This window comes from Solanum verrucosum, unplaced genomic scaffold (assembly GCF_900185275.1).
Source record: "Solanum verrucosum unplaced genomic scaffold, falcon-dt-bn FXZP01000196.1, whole genome shotgun sequence".
NCBI classification, from domain to species: domain Eukaryota; kingdom Viridiplantae; phylum Streptophyta; class Magnoliopsida; order Solanales; family Solanaceae; genus Solanum; species Solanum verrucosum.
Genome location: NW_026020420.1, coordinates 550,944 through 566,386, shown reverse-complemented (window position 1 = coordinate 566,386; position 15,443 = coordinate 550,944). Strand labels below are relative to the sequence as shown.

Below are 15,443 nucleotides of genomic sequence, written 5' to 3'. Positions count from 1 at the left end.
GAATTTGTTGAGCATATCATATGCTTTATTCGTTTACTGTAACAATTCCAAGCCATTTTCTTTTTTTAGGTTTGGTTTAAAACGCTTTTAGTACTAAATCTGTTTTAGAAAAATGACAAATCGTTATGATTAAGATCATTTATTGTGAGTATCTTGTTGTCTCAAGTTGTTGACATAGGCTTGGCCTTGGGTTGCGTTTTCGATTCGGTTTACTAGCTTATATTGCCATAGAGGGTGTTGCTTTCGATTTGAGTTAAGATTGCCACTTGCTATTGAGTATTTGTTTTCTTTAAATGGTCTCTTTTCCTTTAATCGATTGGAAATCATTTAACTTAGTTTTTTTTTTTTTTCTTTCGGCAATTCATCTATGTCCAATTCCTTAGAAATTGTATTTTTGATCAATTAGTTCATAATATGAAAAGCATGACTATAGGTCACTGTTAAGTTGTTTTATTTCAATACCATTAGTATGTTTGGTTTGTCTTTATTGATGCTCATAGTATAGTCTATTCTTGTCCTCTTCCCCTTTGAATGGCCCCCTAATTTTATTTGTTCAAGTACGTATGTTTATTACTGTTGGGTGTTGAAAGGGGTCCAAATTATTGGAATATTGTTTAATCCATTGTTCCAGCATCTCATTTATGCCACGAAAGGTTTCGGCTAATTTGTTTTGAGTTAGTGGAATGGTTTCGTTTTAAATAAGTATGCAATAAGGTTGTGATTAATTGCCAAGTTGTATCATTGCTACGCCATCAATGTGATTGACTTCCTTATGGATTTAAATTTTATTTCTAAATTCCTTTGTTAGGAATGATATTAATTCTTTTTTTTTCTTCTTGTTTTCATGTAATTTCGAGTGAGTTCATCGAACTCCATTACCTTCCTCTCTTCATTCCGAGTGGGCCATGGAGGCCCAATCGCATCTTCCTCGAGTCGGCTTTGCATTATATTTCTCCTCTTTTGAAAATGACTGATGAACAAGTTTTGGAAAGCATAATAAGAGTTCCAAAATGGGCAGAATGCATGCCGAATACACTGATGCACACAGTGAGAACATTGGCATACAAAGAAAAATGCGAAAATACAGCTCAAAAATGCAGATATAGGTTACATACTGATATACCGGTCCAAAACGCGAAAATGTGGGTTAAAATGCAGCAGCTACAGGTTAAAATAAAAGACGGGATCGGAGATGAAATATGTATCCCGTATACATTGTATACTTGATGTGTGCAAGGCTCACTTTGGCATGAAATTGGGTCAAAGCCCCATTTTACTTGATTTTGCCTTGGCTCCAGCACGTCCTAACAGGAATGGGCCGAAAAGGTCCAAAAGTATGGGCCAGAGTTTGATTGAATAGGCCCAAAATGGTGTTGGGAATTTTTAGTACTAGGACAGGATATCAAACTTTGGAATTTGAGCCGAAGACCCAAATTCAATATTCCTTGCCTTTACTTTTATCTATTTGTTATTATATTTGACTAACGTTTATTTGGATTATGGTATAATTTAATTAAATTCTCATAGATAGCCATTTCAATTTTTTTATATAAAAATTAAAATATTTATATTCCATACTTAATTTTATTTTTATTATTGGCCTTGCAACTTGAATTATCCCATTAGAATAATCCCCCTTGGTTTATGTTCCCTTAAAGATAATTAATTAGAAGAATAATAGTAATAAATAAATAAGTTAAAATAAATTAGTTCTTTTACTAAGTTAAAATTTCAAAACAAAATAAAGATAGTTAAGATAAATGAGTTCTTTTATTTAATTAAAATTTCAAAATCAGTCAAAGTCATTTTTAGTCAAATCGCCGGTCAACCGCAAGTTAGCGGGCATTCCGAGGACCTAACACCTTCTCGGAATGTACATTGAACTTCGAACCCTATTATTTTCAATTGATTTTATCTGTTTAAATCTTTTGATAACCTCAATTTTTTTCTTGATTTTTATTAAAAAAATAAGTGGTGACTCTGTTTTTTTGGAAATTCGATTTCTCTTAAACTATAAGTTTAATTGATTTTTTGAAAACTAAGTCATTTTTATTTTATTTATATTTTTTGAATAAAACATACTTTTTAAACCATTTACATCTCATGTAATGATTATCCTCACTAACATAAAATTTATTATTACTTCAAATTAATTTATGCTTTACCATTTATATACACCAAATTCATTATTTTTTTTATCAAATTTATTTACCAACCAAATTGACCAACAAATGGTTCAAAGTAACAATGTTGGTTCATCTTCTTAGTCATATGTACGAGAAATGCAGGTTTAATGTGAGAAAATTGTCAGTACTATGTGGGAGGACTATATTAAATACTCCCTTGGTTCATCTTCTTAGTCATATGTACGAGAAATGCAGGTTTAATGTGAGAAAATTGTCAGTACTATGTGGGAGGACTATATTAAATACTCCCTTTGTCCCTAATTACTTGTCCACTGTTGCATTGACACACCTATTAAGAAAACAATAATTGACATAGTGAGTTTACCATTTTACCCCTATTAATTATGAAATGAATGAATTAAAAACTTAAGATTTTCGAGAAGTCTACATTTTTTTAAAGTAATTAATTGAGGGTATAATGGGTAAAAAAAAATTCTTTCTTGATTTGTCAAAATGGACAAGTAATTAGGGACAATTAAAAAAGGAAATGTGGACAAATAATTAGGGACAGAGGGAGTACTAGTACACCACAACTTACATATGTTTAATTTTTTTTTAATTGAATTAAAGTTTGATCATTATATATTGTATTTTTAAGAATATCTTTGTAATAGTGTATTATGGGACTTTATAAACTTTTGTTTATTTGGTAAGAATGTATAAAAAAATTGAGACAATTTTAATAGTTATACAACTTATGATGTTTTTATGTTTATGAGAAAATATACAACATAAAAAGTTTAAATCGCATGTCCAAACAAAACATCAACTTCATTTCATGATCTCATCTCATCTTATAATTTCATATTGTATGACCAAACTGACCCTTAGTTGATATGTCATGTTTTTGATATGTGGCATAATTTATTGACCTTTTCAATTAATTTCATATATCATGCCACTTTGATATTAGACACAAGTTTAGTTTAGAGAAACATAATAGGCATAATAAGGTTCCACAACTATAGTTTCGATAATTTCACTCCATAGCTATAGTTTCGTTTGTTATGGAGGTTGTGGTTTGTATATTTCTTCTCAGCCCGTTTGTATATTTCGTTTGCGAATATACAAATAGGGTAAGTATATACAAATTCTGTAAGTATACATTTAAAAAAAATTCAGAATTCTATTTGTATATTTCGCTTTCCAATATACAAACAGGGTAATTAATTCTGAATTTTTCATAAATTGTATACAAATAGTTAGGGTAAGCATATACAAAATTCTGGATTTATACAATCATAAACCGAATTATAAAAATTCTGAATTATACAAATCAGACGAATTATACAAATCAAACGATTAACAAGAATTGGGGAAACTATAGTCTGGAATTACAATTTTCTTAAACTGTTGCTATATTACCTAATATAGGCTAAATGTTTGTAATTTTGCATAATTTTCCCTTTAGTTGGTTTAGTTTACGATAAACATCTAATGGAGCTTGGACTAATATAGTGGACTCATTATTTGAAGCCCAATCAAATAGACTAGCTTGGTAAAATTAGACTTTTTAATTAAAGGGTACCCATAAAAGTAAAATAATCACAAATATATACCCCTTTATATTCATACGCCTATATCTATATAATATAAAACTGAATGAAAGGGCTGCTGATGTGGCATGCCTTATTGATCAATATTACTATTTATCTATTTTTCTCTTAATTTTGATTTTTTTTATTCATGTATTTATTAATATTTTTTTAAAAAATAACTTCCTTCCTCATAATTAGCATAATGGGCAATTAAATTAGGAAAATAATTAATGCTCCACCTCACGTAGCATCAGTTACTTTTATGCTTTTAATCACCAATAATTAATTGGCTTCATTCCTTTGCTTATTCCTACTCTATTTTCGGATATATATACTCCTTATACCTTTTCTTTTGAGGTCTCAGGTAAGTGTTTTTCTCTGTTCTTTTATTTTTTTTCTTTTTATTTTATTCTTGATCCTTCATTTTTAATCTATATATCTTATCATCATCTTATAACAGGCTAACTAATATGGAGTTCTTTTTTTACTTGAAGAGGTAAATTTTTAATCAGTGTCATTGTTATTCAAGTTTTTACAAGATTTTATTGTAATTTTTGTGATTTAAGTGTAATTTTTTTGAAGTCATCAATATATATGAACACGTCTTTCTTTTTCACTCTCTATATGAAGTCGTCAATATATATATGAATACATCTCTCTCTTTCTCACTCTCTATATGAAGTCGTCAATATATATATGAATACGTCTCTCTCTATATATATAGTATTATATTTAAATTTTTGCAATATTTTGTTGCAATTTTTGTGATTTAAGTGTACTTTTTTTTAAAAAAATTGTTAATATATATGAATATGTCTCTCTGTTTACGTAACTATAATTTCGTATTCATATTTTTTTTATTACGTCACAATTATATATATAAAAGAAGTGAAATGTCACAATCTTTTTCTCAATTTTTTTAGACATTTTTCTAGATATTTTAGAAAACGTAAAAAAACCGTCTGTTTCTTAGATTTGCAGGAAACGGGTCATTTAATGCTCATTATTGCTATCTATTATTTTGTCACATTATTACTTTTTCTACCTCTAACATCTCCTTATTTCTCTCTTAATTTTATGTTTTAGTTATTTTTAATTGATTGTAGTAATTACCTTAATAAATGTCAAGAAATATTTCAAGACTTGTACATCCACATTTCAACCACAAATCACAATTGCAAGATTTAAATTTTTACTTTTATCTCTTGATTATCAATAGACATAATGTAAAATATTAGTATCATTATATATGATTCGTATTTAATAAAGTTTGTATGATTTTTTAACGTTTTCGATTGATAAAAAAACATTGTTTCAATGCCTTTTTAAAAAAATAGCATTTCGATTGATACCGCTCAAAACTAATTGATAATGAGATCGATATTACATGCGACTAAAGATGAAAACGGCACAATAATGAATATTATAAGAAGAGAGAATTAAGAATTGACGGTTAGATGAAATTAGTAGGAGATTAGAGAGACAAATTTGAAGAAAAAAAAAAGGAAAAAAGAAAGATATATTTGATTTGTAATATTATTCTTTTTTATTTTTTTTTCAATTTCAATTTTGTAAAAGAAAGGTAAATGAAATGGCAAAGGAAGGTAGAATGTAGACGAGATTGTTAGACAAGTTCAGATATTTATATTGTAACCAATTTTTTAGATTTAAATTTAAAATATGAACATATGCATGTTAAGAGATCATTTTTTCTTCAAATTCTACTACAATTTTAAAATGATGATTATTTTTTAAAAGAAAGTATTACATATAAATTAGATCAAAACTCAAAATTTAATGTATATAGATATATAAGGTTTAAAATATTTTAATCATTCGCATGTTATAAATAAATTATTTAAAAATTTTATTACCGTGCGAAGCGCGGCTCAATTCACTAGTTACAATATATTCCCCAACCAATTTCGCTTAATTGATACTAAATCAGTATCCTATATTGTAGGAAAAAAGGACAAATATACCCCCAAACTATTATAAATGGTATGTCAATATCCTCTGTTATACTTAGGGTTATTCATGCCCTTACCGTTAATATTTTAGGTTGTTTTTACCTTTAAGGTTAACAAAGGGACACATGGCTTCATCTAAGCGTATCAACTACATTTATTTTAATTTTTATCTATAAATTAAAAATCCACCCATACGAAGGGTATAGACATGCCATTTATAATAGTTTGGGGGTATCATTAAGACTGATAATTTCGCTTAACTGATACTAAATCAATATCGTATATTGTATATGTATCATTAAGGTTGATAATTTTGCTTACTTGATACTAAACCAATATATATATATATATATCAATCATTGACTAATGATTAATTTCTGAACAAGAAAACCAGTACAATATATGATACTGATTTAGTATCAGTTAAGTGAAAATTATCAGCCTTAATGAATGTGGGGTATGAGCTGTAATTATTTATGAGAGAATGAGTATTTTAGAATTACTTTGAATTTGAGTATGAACCTGTAATTATTTTGAATTTTATGTCCCATTTATGTAGTTTCCCCTTAATTAAATCTATTTACATTGGACCTAATAATAAATAAATCACATTACAACAATATTTATTTGAATTTTGGACTAATATTTTGAATTGAAGACAAATTTCAAATTTCTTGTAGATTTTAAAATATAATAATCTAAATGCCTACAACATGTTAATCAGGGTTTAGACCATAATTATGAACAATTTGGGCATGAACCCTGAATTAATATTTTTAAAATAGTTTTGTTTATTGATAATGGAAGTAGTTCTTTATGGGCTCATGATAATTCAATTGGGCTAGATGCTGAAAAGGTAAATGGGCCGACAGTTAAAATGAGGAAAAGCTGAAGCAACCCATTGCTTAGTGCAAAGTTTGTATCTTCATTCTTCTCATCCCAAGCCAACCTTTGAAACAAGCCTAGTACTTTTAGCGGGCGTTTGATGATGTTTCATCGTAAAATTTAAAAGCAATAGCTTTTATTTTTAAAGTAAAAATGATATTTGAAAATTAGAGTTTTTTTTGTGAGTAAATTGGAGTGAAAAAAAAGAAGTGAAAACACCTTATGGTTATTTTTCAAATTTTTGAAAATTTCTAGAATTGAACTTCAAATTGAATTTCGAAATTTTATGGTCAAGCATGTTTTCGGAGTTCAACTCCCTAAAAAGTGAAAAAATTTAATGGCTAAACACCTCCTAAACTTTCTTCATTTTGTTTTCACTCCGTGTTCAATACTTATATTGTTTAACTATACTCGTGTCGTGAAGTCCCACATTGAAGAATAAAGCGTTTTCTGACAAATGTGACTATGTTTAGGTGCTAGGGTTGAGAAAAGGCCCAAAATAGTCCTTCATCTTTGGGCTAAGACTCAAAGTTATCCTTGAGTTTTCACATGGAGCATTAATAGTCCCTCATGTTTGCAATATTAGTGCACTTTTGGTCCTCCTTCAAAATTTTGCCTATTTTTTAACATTGATTTTATTCATAATTTATGTATTGAATGTTTAATCGTCATTTTATATATTTAGTAGAAATGATAACTCCATTTGTGAGATTGAGAGAAGAAAACCACCTTATTTTGTTTAGTAGAAATCGTATTGCAGGTAATATTTATACTAAATAGAACAAGGTGTTCTTCTCACCTTCTCTCACATATAATTATTATTTCTACTAAATATATAAAAAAGACGATGGGACATTCCTTACATAAAATTATGAACAAAATTAATGTTAAAAAATAGGCAAAAGTTTAGGGGAGGACCAAAAGTGCACCAATATTGCAAACATGAGGGACTATTAGTGCTCCATGTGAAAACTCAAGGATGACTTTGAGTCTTAACCCAAAGACGAGGGACTATTTTGGGCCTTCCCTGCATTCAATAAACGTATTGGATTTGACTATTCTAAATTTGTGTCGAAAAATCCCACATTAGAGATGAAGCGTTTTCTAGCATAGATGATTGTATAGCACATGTTCAAACTTGAGATATCTGTAATGTGTTTTACTTTTATTCGTTGTGTGATATCCTCCTCAAGGTCCGACAAATATTCCGAATTCGCGTCAAGAAGCCCCATATTAAAAGGTAAATTACTCTTGATAAAAAGTCTCATATTAAAAGATAAATTACTCCATGATATAAATAACTAATTCATGTCCAAAACTCAAATCTGGAACCTCTAATTATGGAGGAAAAGTTACTTCACACTACCAACAACCCAATACTTGTTGTAAAGTTAATATATAATCTGTCAATCCCAGTTCTTTTGTTCTTCTCATTGCCATTCCCTAGCTTGGTTATCCCTACTTACACAATATCAAAAATGATTTTTAGTGTCAATTAATTAATGATAATAACTTAATTACTGCTAAATATGTTTTTTTAGAGGCAATTAGAGCTCTTTGTAAATGTCCCTAAAACCTATAGCGGCATTGCATCAAATGACAAGTAACTTATTACAGTATATACTTTAGCACTCTTTATTAATATATATATTATTTTTTTTTAAATATTTTTTTATTATTATTATTATTATTTTTTAATTATTATTATTATTATTATTATTATTTTTTTTTAATTGTTTTTTACCCTCCCTAGGAGCTCTCAGCCCTTTTGCTCCCTTGGTGACTTGAACTCCGCAACTTTCAGGTTGGAAGTGAGGGGTGCTTACCATTCGAGCAACTCCCTCTCGTCAATATGCATATTTATTATCGCTAAAAGTTGATTTTGTTGTAGTGATATAATTATTCATATTTTATAGTTGAAATATGATTACTTACTGATTTAATAAAATTAATTATATATCAATTAAAGTTAAAAACAACATTAGATTATTAAAAAATCAATGACCAAGACTTTATATTATAATAAAGTCTTTATATATAGATTAGTAAATACGGGAAGGATAACGAAGATCAAATTAAACAATGATCAAGACTTTATATATAGATTATTTGATAACAATGACCAAGACTTATTATTATTATTATTATTATTATTATTATTATTATTATAAGGAAAAAAAACAATGACCAAGACTTTATTAAAGTTTAAACAAAGACCATAGACTATAAATAATTGCAAATGATCATTAAAGATGTGGAAAAGCATTATTAAAATTTGAAGAAAGACAATAGACTATAAAGAATTGCAAATGATCATTCAAGATGTGGAAAAGCATTATTAAAGTTTAAAGAAAGGCAATAGACTATAAAGAATTGCAAATGACCAAGAACACTATAGGCCATGTTCTCACGTTATTGAGGAAATATTATAATCCTCACTATGGTAACATCGATAACTTAATAAATAAACAAAGACCAAGACTATTTAGTGACTAAAAATAAATCAGTAAAGGAAAACCAAGACCTTAAAAGAAATATTTCTTTAAGAAAGTAGAGAACTTTTAAATCTTGTACTTCTAAACTAAAATTACGTAGAATGTATTAAAATGATGTTTAATCTTGTGATCTTAAACATGTCATGTCGAAACTAATTTGAATTAAAAAGTTGTTAAAAAGAAAAGAAACATACTTTTTGAAACAGACTAAAAAGTAAGGTCTAACTCATCGGTGGCCTCTTAAAGTTGGTATGAAGTTTCAATTAGACACCTCAACTGAGCAATGTTCATCTTAGATACCTCATGTAGGGTACCGTTGTATCATTTTGACACTCTTTTTTCAATTAACAAAAATATATGAGGTGTGTGTTACTTTGACGAATGACGTGTAAAGTGACAAACTACACGACGACATTTGTCATTTGTGTAAAAACAATTCTTAAACAATAAATTTTGAGTAAAAATAAAAAGTAACCAATGAATATATGAATTTATGCCCAAATAATAAAAAATAATTTAAACCAACAAAATCCCCAGGACCCTCACCCCCACAGTCCTATTTCCATTTGCAGAAATACCCCATCCGCGCGTACCTATCCATGCTCCTTTATTAGTGTTTTCTTCTTTTTATTTCCTTTTTATCCTAATTAGTAGGTTTAGAATTCACAAACAATTAAATTTACTCATATGTAAATATTAAATTCTTTCAATATTTAATATTTGAAATGAGGATGAAATGATTGATCGCACTAGCTCCTTACAGTGATAGACCCAATGCTTGGATGAGCCTTTTTTTGCCAAATGAAAAATTACCTAAACTTTTAACATATGACATGAATGAACTTTTTCTCAAAGTTGGAAGGCATAGTTAAGCTTTTTTCCTTGAATAAAATATCCTACCTTCAATATAAAAATTGACTACAATAACGAATGAGGCATTATGCCCGTCTAGATTTTGGTGAAGTCATTTTCTAGTAAGCAACTTATTTACCAAGATAAGATGCATTTGTAAAAAGTAGACAGTGAGTGAATTATGAATTTCAATTTGAAGAAGATCTGGGACGCATGGGATATTCGTGCTGTGATTCTTTTCAGCCTCACTCTCCAAATAATCCTCATTTTTTTCGCTCCCCTTAGAAAGCGCATTTCAACTGTCTACCTGACACTGCCCCTCTGGTCCGGCTACTTGCTCGTAGAATGGGCTGCTAATTTTGCAGTTGGGCACATCTCTCACAGCAAAGGGGATGATGACCGCTTTGCTGCCGAGAACAAACTTCAAGATGTTCTTGTATTCTGGTCCCCCTTTCTGTTAGTACACCTCGGGGGCCCTGACACTATTAGTGCCTTTGCCCTCGAGGATAATGCCCTGTGGCACCGGCATTTCCTGGGTCTCGTGACCCAGGGCAGCTCTGTGGCCTATGTTTTTTTCCGAACAATTTCCAAAAACAAGCTGTTGATCCCAACGGTGCTGATATTTGTGGTTGGAGTTATCAAGTATGGTGAGCGTATTCGAGCTCTGTATCTTGCAAGTTTAGATCGATTTCGAGAGTCCATTATGAAAGATCCGGATCCCGGACCAAACTATGCCAAGCTGATGGATGAATACTCTTCGAAGAAAGCAGCTAACCTACCGACGAACATAGAGATGATCCACGAGTTCTATGGCGATTTGGAAGAGGAAAAGCCCGTTAAAAAAGGGCTATCTGATCTTGAGGTAGTGGAAGAAGCTCATTACTTCTTTGAGAAATTTAAAGGACTAATTGTTGATCTCATATTTGACTTCCGCCAACGGAATGAAAGTCGAAATTTCTTCCTCAGCTTAAAAGCGATTGATGCTTTTCGAGTTATTGAGGTTGAACTCAATTTCATTTATGATGTTCTTTTCACCAAAATGATTGTGGCTAACTCTTACTGCGGTTATGTATTTCGATTCATCTGTTTCTTTCTCGAAGTTGCTGCCGCGATCCTCTTCTACCGTTGGGATAAAAAGGGACTTCCAAGGTGGGAGATAGGAGTCAGTTACACCCTTGTCCTTGGTGCTCTTATTTTGGATTTCTCTTCCTTTTTTATGCTCCTTTTCTCGGACTGGACGACTGTTGCCCTGAAGAAAAAGGGGTATGTGTTATGGCGTTTGCGTATACCAGCTTGTGGATGGTTGAGCCGCAGGTGGTCTGAATCCATTTCACAATTCAACCTGATTAACTATTGTGTGCGTGGGCGCTCCAAGCGTAAGGAAAGCATATATCAATGGCTTGGGATTGTTGATGTATTGAATGGAATCATGTATGAGAAGTCTGAGAAATTCACTGACCATATGAGGGACTTCATCTATGAGGAAATAAAGAATAAATCTTCACTCGCGGAGGATCTAGAAACAGCAAAGGAAATATGGTTAGCCAAAGGAGATTGGACACTTCGTGCCAATCGCTCTAGTCATCTGCTGCCTTATATTACTGAGTCTAATTTCGACGAGATCCTTCTGGTATGGCACATTGCTACTGAACTCTGTTATAGTAAAGATAATATTGGTAGTGACAAACCAACGAGTTCCCCTGTCAATTACCGTGAGATATCAAAGATTCTTTCAGATTATATGCTCTATCTCCTTGTGATGCAGCCTTCAATGATGTCGGCTGTGGCAGGCATCGGACAGATTAGATACAGAGACACTTGTGCTGAAGCCGAAAAGTTCGTCCTCAGCAGAAACATAATGAAGAGTACTAATAAGGATAATCAAGGCTGCAATAATTTCTTTACTTGTAGCAGTCTAAAGAGAACAACGAATGATAAGGAAGGCGAGCAAGTCCATAAACGTAGAGAGGAAAAACATGTAAGAGCTTGTAAAGCGATCCTTGCAGTGAACGCGGTGGTGAAGCCAGTGCAAGTGAAAGGGGATAGAAGTAAATCAGCCTTGTTTGATGGATGTCGTCTAGCCAAAGAGCTGGAAGAGCTTGATCATGGCATCGATAAATGGGAGCTAATAAGCAAAGTATGGGTTGAAATGCTGTCCCATGCTGCAATTAACTGCAACCCCAATGAACATTGCCAACAGCTTAGCAAAGGAGGACAGCTTATCACTTTGGTCTGGTTGTTGATGACTCATTTTGGTTTGGGAAACAATTTCCAAATTAGTGAAGGTCATGCTAGGGCAAAACTCATTGTGGGCAAGTAGCTTTTTTTCTTTTTCAACTTGTGTAGGTTGTTTTGTGTTTCATTATGATGTTGCTTATTGTGATCTTCTTGATTATTTACATGTCATTTGTTATATAAATAAGTCTTTTCTTAAAGTTTGATGACATATTAGATGTTCTATTACATATATTTTCATTTATAGTAGGGCCGAAGTTGTAATATAATTTTGAAGGTAGAAGCTTTCCACTATCATAAAGTTGCTATACATCCTTGAGGGGAGCTTGTGTTTGAAAACTATATGCACCGCAGAAGCATACCAAAATCTTATTCCTTACATAAATAATAGATAACCAATACCGTTTATGCTAGAACACATAAGCATGCTAGAACACATAAACTTGTTGAAATTTAATTCGATAAATACCTCTTGAAGCGTGAGCAGATATCTTCAAGCAAATCAGACAGACCTTCAAGTGAATCCACAAGATAGACAACAACTATGGTCTTCTATAGTGATTCCAAGTTCACATCCGAACTCTCTCAATACTTGGGTGGGCAAGTATAGTATAGAAAACTGATTGTCTTTCTAGGTTAGGAGAAACCTATTTATAGAGATTTCTTCCCAGTCCAAAAATGAGTTATTTTCCTTCATGAAAAAGAAACACACGTTTCTTCTCCAAAAAATACACTCCTTTTTTCTTTTCCCTAAAAAATAAGATTCTGAGTTCTAGTTAAATATGGGCACTGTAGGACCACATAATTAATTATTGAGGCTTCATATTATGGAAATAATTCCAAATAATTAATTTGAATTATTCTTACTATAATAAATGACAAATCATTCCACTAGAAATTCGTAATTGCACTTCTCTATTTATATTTCGTAGTTCCCCATTAAACACTTATGTAATTCCTCATGTTAAGATTACAGATACTAATCAATAAATTAAATTACTGACGAATTTAATTCAATGATTAATTTCCTTCAGAGCACTGCTTAACTTATTTCATGTGTCGAATTCATAAATCCACTTGCAAGGTTTGGCACGATGAAAACTTATAAGTTTCTCCAAAAGACATATCAATCAATCTCTATAACGAGACATGGATTCCATCAACTAACTTATTATTTCACCAATATATATTATTATCATTATTATTATCCAATCTACTAGGCATATTGATCCATCTCAGAATCTCACCTTTTAATAAATCAAAATGATAATTAATATATACAGATCATAATAGTTATATCAGGATTAAGAATATAAGTACATTTAATATTTAGAAATATATTTTTGTCAGTCTAAAACAACTATCTCTACTTGGTTCCATTCAATACATACAAAATGCACTAGCACAAGAAGTTGAAACTATACCGTTCCCATAATCAAGATAAATTACATATAATCTTGTGCTACAATCGTACTGATGGCATATCCAATTCCCATCCTAGATTGTGAACAAAAAACTTTATACTTATAAGAACCGATGATTTAATCCTCTGTGTATAAGCTAAAACTCTACCCTCTTAAATCATCTACTATATAAGTAAACAGACACCATAAACGAATATATGATCTATTAAAACCGAGCAAATATTTATTCTATAATAAATATTATATCTTAACATATGGTTAATAGTATATATCCCAACAATCTCCTACTTAGACTTTTAACCATCACAATTGTTATAATGTACTATATCTAAATGCATGATTAATAGTATATACCCTAACAATCTCCACTTGGATATTTAATCTTGAAAATTGTTAGAATACTATGTCTAAACACATGATTAATAGTATATACCCTAACAATCTCCCACTTAGACTCTTAACTATGCCTTTACAACTTTCACAAGCATTCCTTTATTTCTTATCAAAAGAAATTTACTAAGTTATTTTTTTCATGCTATTTTGTCTAGTAGTGTTTCGTCGTAACAAATCGATTTTGTACTAGATCTTGAGAGAGCTTCTCATGAAACCTTTCAAGAGTGTACTTCTATTCAGGAAATCCATCATAAAAGTTCTCTCAAGCATACAAAACAAATCAATCTTCTCTATGATTCTCCCACTACGACTAAGCACTACTATGTTATCACCCTTTCATGATCTTGAGTCTTAATATTTTCTTCAAAATCTTTCGATATTGAAATTTTAACAACTTTTCATGTAGTGTTCTTTAATTTGCTCAACATCACTTCCACTACTTGAGGTAGTAGGTTTCTTATGTCTAGTAATGTTTCTCCCACTACTTAAATGCAATGGAACGTCATTTCTGACATACTGATTAGATGTTTTTGAGCGTCTGAATTTACAATTGACTTATTTGTTATTTATTTGTTCAATTCCTGTAAAACTAGTTTACTTCTAGGAACATGGTTTACTAAATAATCTTTTTCTAGAAATCAGACATTTATGTTAACAATTGCCTTATTTTCTTTAGGACACTATATTAAACCTTCTTTCATTCTTTTAGGATATTCAATTAACACACACATTCCGTTCTTAATTTCAATTTTCTTATTCTCCCACTCAGCACATGTGCTGAACAATTCTATATCTGAATATGTCACATATTAGACTTACGTCAAATCCAACTAGTTCTATAGTTGTTCAAGGTACTTATTTGAAAGAAATTGAATTCAGAATGTGATATGTTGTTATTAGAACCTATCCCAAAAGAAACAAAATAACTAATAATAAGTCAATAATTAATCTTATCATCTTCATAAGAGTCTACTTCTTTTCTCTTCTACACCAATCTATTATAGAGTGTCTAGTGTAGACAATTGAAATGCAATTATTCTATAAGATAAGTTGCTTATGAGCTCTGCAGAGAGGTTTACGTCACTACCATCAGATTGCAGTGACTTTATATATTTTTCATGATGCTATTTTCATATGTCTTTAATATTTTGAGTTTATCAAGACATTTAGACTTACAAAACATCAAAAATATATTCATATCATGAGTAACCTTCTTGAAAACTCAGATAACTCAAATTCACCTCTTGCCCAAATGCTCATTTATTACACAAATCAGAATAAATTAATTATAACTTATCACTACCTCTTTTTCCTTTTTAAGAGGAAAGGTCTCTTAGTCATTTTTTCCTTCTAAACAAGACTCACATGTTGGTAGTGACTTCACTTTCAATGAACCGTTATGTTCATCCATTTACCAAGCTCGAAGTTCTATTTAGAATAAATGACTTAGACACTAGTGTACAAA

General features: G+C 30.7%; 1 protein-coding gene across 1 annotated transcript; it reads left to right on the top strand.

The window, feature by feature from the left end:
• The first annotated feature begins 10,107 nt into the window (after positions 1–10,107).
• LOC125806907 (uncharacterized) lies at positions 10,108–12,246 on the top strand. The gene is made up of 2 exons (XM_049486664.1): positions 10,108–11,766; positions 11,866–12,246. The coding sequence occupies exons 1-2, from the start codon at positions 10,108–10,110 to the stop codon at positions 12,244–12,246; spliced, it is 2,040 nt and encodes a 679-aa protein (XP_049342621.1).
• Positions 12,247–15,443: the final 3,197 nt, after the last annotated feature.

What these genes read in the sequence shown, in the direction of transcription:
- LOC125806907 (XM_049486664.1), top strand. Translation starts at nt 10,108, where the DNA reads ATGAATTTCAATTTGAAGAAGATCTGGGACGCATGGGATATTCGTGCT. An exon ending in GTGCTGAAGCCGAAAAGTTC is followed by an intron (nt 11,767 to 11,865) that starts GTCCTCAGCAGA and finishes ACGAATGATAAG; the next exon opens with GAAGGCGAGCAAGTCCATAA.